Source organism: Lutra lutra, chromosome 7 (assembly GCF_902655055.1).
Source record: "Lutra lutra chromosome 7, mLutLut1.2, whole genome shotgun sequence".
Taxonomy (NCBI): domain Eukaryota; kingdom Metazoa; phylum Chordata; class Mammalia; order Carnivora; family Mustelidae; genus Lutra; species Lutra lutra.
This window is the reverse complement of record NC_062284.1, coordinates 30,599,222-30,606,560: the sequence shown is the minus strand read 5'-3', so window position 1 is coordinate 30,606,560 and position 7,339 is coordinate 30,599,222. Positions and strand designations below refer to the sequence as shown.

The 7,339-nt window shown below is 55.9% G+C and overlaps 1 protein-coding gene across 1 annotated transcript in view; it reads right to left on the bottom strand.

The window, feature by feature from the left end:
- Window positions 1–17: 17 nt before the first annotated feature.
- Window positions 18–7,339, bottom strand: part of EDC3 (enhancer of mRNA decapping 3) — a 60,351-nt gene continuing 53,029 nt past the window's right edge. Inside the window, exons 6-7 of the mRNA XM_047737351.1 lie at window positions 5,139–5,356; window positions 18–2,379 (exon numbers count right to left, since the gene is read on the bottom strand). Of these exons, the coding sequence (XP_047593307.1) occupies window positions 2,045–2,379; window positions 5,139–5,356 (553 nt within the window). The 3' untranslated portion in view covers window positions 18–2,044. The remainder of the gene's footprint in view (window positions 2,380–5,138; window positions 5,357–7,339) is intronic.

The following is a 7,339-nucleotide window of genomic DNA, read 5'->3' as shown; positions in this document are numbered from 1 at the left end:
TACCACAGAGCCCAGGACTCTGTCATTCAGCTTTATTTAAGTGCTGGTTTTTGGTTCCCCAAGAGCTGCATGAGTGAGTCCTGACCCCCTGACTGGGGCCCCCTGAGGACAGGATGCCTCTGGAAGGAGCTGAAGGCAGAGGAATCATGCTGATGTGAATACCACCAGGGAAGGCCCATGCTGAGGGCAGGAAGCTGCTCCAGAGCCCCCTTTGGGGAGAAGCCAGGCTCAGGCACAAGCTCCCAGTGCCCCTCCACAAGGCCCTCACCCCCAGGGCAGCTGCAGCTCACCCAAGCCAGCAGTCTGTGGCGCCAGGGCTCCTAAAGCTGCTCCCCTACCGTACCCAAATGGGGGGGCCTTACTGCGTGGCCAGGCAGGTACCCAGAAACTATGCAGTGGTTGCTTATTAAAATGCCTACGACCCAGCACTGCTCCTCAGACTACGGCCCTGAGTGAGCACAGGCTCAGGGAGGATACACACAAGGCCCTGGGCCTCTGGCCTCCTCCCACTGCTGGAGACGATCAGACCTTCAGGGAGGATGGGAGGGAAGGAGGGACCAGCCCTCTGCCTCCCTCATCTGCTCCTGGCTATGTTCCTATAAGAAAAGCGTTAAGCAGCCTGAAACCCATGGCAGCAGGGCCTATCCTGTGTCCATGATCCCTGGCAAGCCGTCACACTCACCCCCTTAACCAGAGTGGGTGTGCAGAGAGAAGCTAAGCCTGAAGGCCTGAAAAAGGCTTTAAAGCATGAACTTTCTGCAAGAGTCCCCGTGAAGGACTCCAGGGAATGGCTCCTGCTCTGAAAGCAGCCTCCAAGGCCAAGCCTGTGAGGTCCGAGGGCTTTCCCGCCGTAGGGTCTGAGCAGCCTCGTGCTCCCGTGGCTGAGCCCTGCCAGCAGCTCATCTAGAACTAGCCGCATTTTGGCATTTTCTGAGATTGGGCGCTGGCCCCGAGCCTACTCATCTCGAGTGGACAACCATAAAGGGTTCAAAGCCCAGACACTGTAAGAACTGGGGTGGAGCCCAGACAGGGGAGGGGCATGCGCCCTGCTCTGGGACGACAGCTGCAGAGGACCATTGGAGCAGGAAGACGGGGCGGGGACAGAAGAAAGGAGGGTACATGGGCAGGCAAGGAGGCAGGAACGGGATGGTAGTGGCCTAAGAAGCACCAGGGAGCCTCTTCTGGCTCAGCACCAGGCTCCCTCAGGGACCTTCCCAATACTGAACATTAAAGCTGCACCCTGAGGGCTCCGGCCCCAGCTAGAGAGGGTATGGGGCGGGGGGCACTGCTGGCAAGATGGGCACTGTGGTTCTAGAGTAACATGACCTTGTACTACCTATGCTGAAAACAGACAGTATAAAATCCCCATACAGTAAAACCATCCTGATGCCGCCCCCTTCCCTGCCTCTCAGAATGATGGAGTGGAAAGGAAGAAGGACCCTTGAGAAAAATCCCAGCATACAGTTTGCATCAGCCCAGGAGAAAGGGTCAAAAGCCCCCAAACCAACTTGTGGCGGGGCTCTGGGAAGGCCTCCTCAGAGCTCTGGCAAGGAACAGAGTGCGAGTCTGCCCTCTGGCGGGCGGCTGCAGCACAGCCAGTTCGACATGATCAGAAGGGCTGGGGGGGGGTGGGGAGCAGAGGACACGGAGCCAAAGCAAGTACAGGCCCCCAAACAGGACCCGCCCCGCCCCGCCCCGCAAGGTGCTTGCCCAGGCCCCAGGGACTGTAAACCTGAAACACGGTCCGTGAGCTGCCTAAGTCTGTAAACAAAGCCCCACCCAGCCACACAGGGGGCCAAGAGTAGAGATGCCTAGAGCCACTTGGCCTGCCGCCCACCCAGGACACCCAGTGGGAAAGCCTTCCCTGGCTACCGGCAGGTGACAGGTCATTTTTAAATATGATCTGTTCTCTCACAGAAGTAACAAATCCAAAAGTGAAAAAACTGAAGGTCCATGAAGCTTCACATCCTTAAGGCGTTCGTTGTCAAGTTCAGTGTGTCCAGAGCAGCAGGGGACTGCAGAGTCCAACTCGCCCAGAGCCCCTCTAGGCAGAGTGTAATGGAATGACAAACTTGCAGCCAAAGGGTGAGTGGTAGCTGATTCCTACCTCCTGGAATACCTGCTGGGGGAGGCCAATGTCGCACAAGTAGACGCGGCCCGCGCGCTCCCCCAGGGGCAGAGGCAGGCCCAGAGCCAGCGACCACTTGGCATCGATACCCTGTTCGCCTTCATGCACGGGAGGGTCAATGCTGAGCACTGGCGCCCGGTTCCGGTTGGCCCAGGCCACGGCTGCCTTGTACCAGGGCTGGTCCCGCAGGAAGGCATTCTCGGGGCAGTCCAGGCAGTTGATCACCAGGTCCACAGGACTAGAGGGCAGATCTGCAGGTGGGAAGAGCGTCACATGGGAATCACTATAAGGAGAGAGCAGCCCAGGTGGGGACTAGGACCCAGATGGCCCCAAGGGGGGTCTTGTGCTGACACCACTCTGTGGCCTCACCACAGGCTGGCTTTCTCAAGGCGGCACCAGCCCCAGGACTTCCAAGGCCAGGCTGGGCTGGGCACCAGAGACAAAGGGCATGTCAGCCCGATGGACCAATGTCCTCATGGAGCTCCCCAGGGCGAAGCCCTGTGCCGCGGGCCGTACAGGCTGTCTCCGGGGACAGCAGACACACATCCAACTAACACACAGGGTACACTAGGAAATCTGAGAAGGGGGAGCTGACTGCCACTGAGTTAGCCCTCACAGGGAGCTCTGCCCACACCCCAGCAGAAATGGGCTGACTGCCACATGCGACTAGCCCAACAGCAGCAAGCTGGCCAGAACCTTGGGCTAGCCTCCTCACCCAACCTGAGCCAGCCTGCCCCACGTCCATCTCATGAAAACGGGCTCTCCTTACAGCCCAATCTGAAGGATGGAGAGGGAACTGATCACTTCTTCAGACACTTTAAAAAGTTTTTCTGCTCAAACCAAGCCTCTGGGACAGCAGAAGAACAGATGTCTCAACAACTACGTAAGCCTTGACCAGCCTAAGAAAGTAACTTGAGAATAGGAGAAATCAGACCAAATTCAAGGTCAGCATCCTCAGACTTGGCTCCTGGATTTGAAATTGGAAGGCTTTTAGGTAGCCAGAGGAAGAATTGCCTAGAACAGAGCATCATGTTACAGATCTCAAGCAGGGGAACTCAGAACAGGCCTGCCTCCCCGCTCCAGTAATGCTAGTTCTCAATTAGGGACTCGGGGCTTCCGTACTTAGATCTGACCACCATGACGAGGGGGTTGGGGGGTGTTGCTGGGGGCCAGTAGGCTCTCAAGAGTAAGAATGGGGTCTTACCTTCTACACGTACACAGGAGCCTGAGGTTCTGGCCCAGGATCTGGCCCCAACTTGCCATCTGACCCCTGGCAAGACCCTTCCTTCATATTTCTTCTCTCTTCTCCCCTGCTCTCACTAAAACCCACTCTAATCATTTCGCACCCCCCCCATACATCCCCACTGAAACGGCTCTGGTTGAGATCATCACAGGGCACCCACACAGATCCAGTGGTCGATTCTCAGCCTTCATCTGAGCCTAACTCAGAGCGGCTTGCTGGCAGAGCTGACCACACCACACCTCCCTCTTCACTTGCCTTCCAGGTGCCAGGCTCCCCTGCTTCTCCTTCTCCCACCCTGTCTCCTGAGCTGCTCTCTCAACTCCCTGACTTCTAAACAAAGAACGTAGACTTAACAACTTCCCTACCTCTTCCTAGAAGATAGCTTATCCAGGTTTATTAGGGCTCGTTCCCACCTACACCCTCAGCACCCAGACCAGACCCCTTCCCCTACCTGCAGACTCATCTGCATCAGTCAACATTTCTACCTGCATATTCAACAGGCACGTTCCTCCCCAAACATCCTCCCGCAAGTCTTCCCAGCTCAGGATGGCATCTTCATCCTTCTGGTCACTCAGGCCAAACACCTTGGAGTTGTTCTTAACCTTTCCCTGTCACATCCCTTATATCTACTCTGCAGCCTCTAGCTCCAAAACTAACTTAGAAACTAACTCCCTGGGGCACCTGGGTGGCTCAGTGGGTTATGCCTCTGCCGTCAGCTCAGGTCATGATCTCAGAGTCCTGGGATCGAGCCCTGCATGGGGCTCTCTGCTCGGCGGGGAGCCTGCTTCCCCACGTCGATCTCTCTGCCTGCCTCTCTGCCTGCTTGTGACCTCTGTCAAATAAGTAAATAAAATCTTAAAAAATAAAAAACCCACCCCCCCCTTTACCTCCTCTACCACTATCACTGTCTCAGCCACCAACATCTCCTTCCGATTTCACGCAACAGCCCTTTTTTTTTTTTTTTTAAAGATTTTATTTATTTGAAGAGAGAGAGATCACAAGTAGGCAGAGAGGCAGGCAGAGAGAGAGGGTGAAGCAGGCTCCCCGCCAAGTAGAGAGCCCGATGCGGGACTCAATCCCAGGACCCTGAGATCATGACCTGAGCTGAAGGCAGAGGCTTAACCCACTGAGCCACCCAGGCGCCCCAGCACAACAGCCTCTTAACACTTGTCTTTGTAAATCTCTAGTTTACTCCCAAGCAGCAGCCAGGGGATCATTAGGAATCTGAGCTGGCCTCTGCCTTCCTTTGCTTGTTCCTCCAGTGACTCTCCATCACAGCGAGTGTGAAAGTCAAACCCTTACAGCGACCCGCAGGCACTGTACCACCTGCACCTCCCTAACACAACCCCTTCTGACCCTCTCTAGCTCCCTTCCCTCCTTTGTCTCATAACATCACCATCTGGCCTAACAGAAAGGTTACTTTTCTGTCTCTTCTCTGTCCTAAATAGAGTGTAAGCTCCATGGAAGTACGGATCAAAAAAACAATCTACTGCCACATACTCAGTGTCAGCAGTGGTGCCTGTTCTGTAAACGTTTGTAAAGTGAACAAGTGGGCCCCCAGCTCTCCATCTGAGTAATCAGAGAGGGAGAACAGTGAAGGGGTGGGGAGTAAACAAGTCAACGCCCAAAGTATTTCCTCTGCGCACAGACTCCGGCAGGCAGAGCACGCCTTACATCTGTGATGTTCCACCTGTCGCCACTGGGCGGCAGCACCGGACCACAGAACTACAGGAGGAGGGCGCAGGCCTGCCCTAGGCAAGTGCTCACCTTTGAGGTTAGATACTTGTTGGCCTTGGGTCTTGCTGAAGAGAGATAGCTCGTTGGTGATGGACTCCAGCATCTTGACAAAGTTGGGCAGGAAGAGAATGACCTGGACATCATGGTTAGCCAGGTGCCTTCCACAGCTGATCCCCTGAGCCCCTTTCACATGGGGGCCACACAGCAGGGCCACTGTGGGCCTCTGGTGAACATTTTTGGGATTCAACCTGGAACAGAAGGCAAATAAGCATCATCAGCTGCAGACCTGCCAATCCCTCGCACCCTAAACCAGATAAGTGCTGAGTTCTTGACAGTCCCGGGTCCCAGAGTGGGTGAAAAGCCATGCAGCCCAGGGCTACAGGGTGGCATTCCCATGGTCCCACACCCCGGTGTCACTTCATCTACTGGGTCCTCTCACAAGGCAGCTCACCCACATCTTGAGCCATACAACACTGCTGCCCGAACACTGCTCTCCGACCAGAAACACGGAACTGTTTCTGAAAGGGTCTTCCTTGCTTCTCCTCAGATGAGGTCCCCTGCTCAGAAAGCCCTTCGCTTGGCAAACTCTGACCCACCCTTTCTCTGGAATCCAGCTCAAGCCTCACCTCTTCCAGGGTTACTCTGGCTCAGCTCCTAAGAAACTCAGCAGCAGCAGCAAACAGGACCATTCTAAATCATCCTCAATCAGGTGCCAGGCCAAGTGCTCCTCACTGAGCCGCCAATAAGTGGGATAAGGGCAACACCAGATACGAACAAGACCTTTTCCACAGGATGCTGTGTGTCCACGCACGCACAGCACTCAGAACAGGACTACATCGCAGGTCACGGAAGAGGCAGCAGGCAGGCCTTCCTGGGCTCCTACCGGCAGCTCCCTTGGCTACCCACATCCTGATGAAGTCACTTCCAGCGCCTGTCATTCAAAGCTGAGCCACAGGAGGTCCGGATTGACTCTGGAGCTGTTCCCAACTCACAGGCGCTACGGCCTGCCTCAGGAGCAGAAGGCAGGGGGAGATGGACAGCAAGAAACGGGCTTGGATCCGTCCTTAGCAGTGACGTCACTTACTAGTCTCCCAAAAGGAGGCAGATGACAGATGCTGTTCCAGTCAGAGAGGAAGCCCCTATGCTCCAAGTAAATTTGGGGGCATTTAGCGATGTACTCTGCATATATACCAAACCACTCATTTCCCCCACTACGTGTGCATCTGAAGGAAATACGAGGAGCGCCTCTCCCCTCACACAGACGCTGCTGCGTCGTGGCAGCTGCCTCACCCACGGCTGCTCCTGAAGATTCCTGCTCTCACAGAGGCACCACCGTCGGAGGACACAGACCCTGGCATCACACAGCCGACAGCAAGGGGCAGGGACCAGACACTGGAAACACGCCTGTCTGGACGGGAGACCTGGCTCCACCACATAGCGGCGGCACCAAGTTGGGCAAGCCTTTCCACTCTCGGAGCCTCAGCAGGCTCATCCTCAAACACCAGGCTACTATTCACCTTCGAGGTGAAGCCATGAGGCTCAAACTGAACACGGCTGTGAGCACAGTGAGAACTGCACGGGACTGGACACACATGAGGAAGATTACTAGCTGTGGCAACCCTTCTCAAAGGGGCTGCAGGAGATGGCCCTTTGGAGAGATCAGAGGCGGCGAGAAAAGCCAGGCCCATGGACAGGACAGCTGGCCCCAAGAAGCCAGCTAGAGGGCACTGTGATGGGGTGAGGACATTCACATTCTGCCCCCACAAGGCTGTTTCTGAAATCCCATTGTCAGCTCAGCTCCCTACTGCGCAGCTGCTGCAAAGCCCGACTTCCCAGTCCCACAGAAGGACCTCACAGATCCCAGCCACGACCACACTCTCGGTTCTGTCCGCCCTCAGCGCAGGCTACTCCCCAGACCTGGACTCCCCGCCCTGCCTGCTGGCCTGTTAATGCCCCCTCAGCCCCCGCAGGACTCCATGTGGATGCTCCTGTGGCCTCCCGGGCGATCCTGCTTCCTCTCCCGCCACGGTGTACCTTCTGGACACTTCACTAGCCTTCCAGAGGCAGGCGCAGTATTCTACTCTTTTTGTGTGCCTAGTTCTAGCACACGGACTGGCACATGATACCAGTAAGTGACCACAAATAAAATTAAGCACTGCTCTTGACACAGGGACCCAGAAGGAAGGTAGGAACACACCGACCTCCAGCTCTCCCAACCCAGTTGTCAGGGT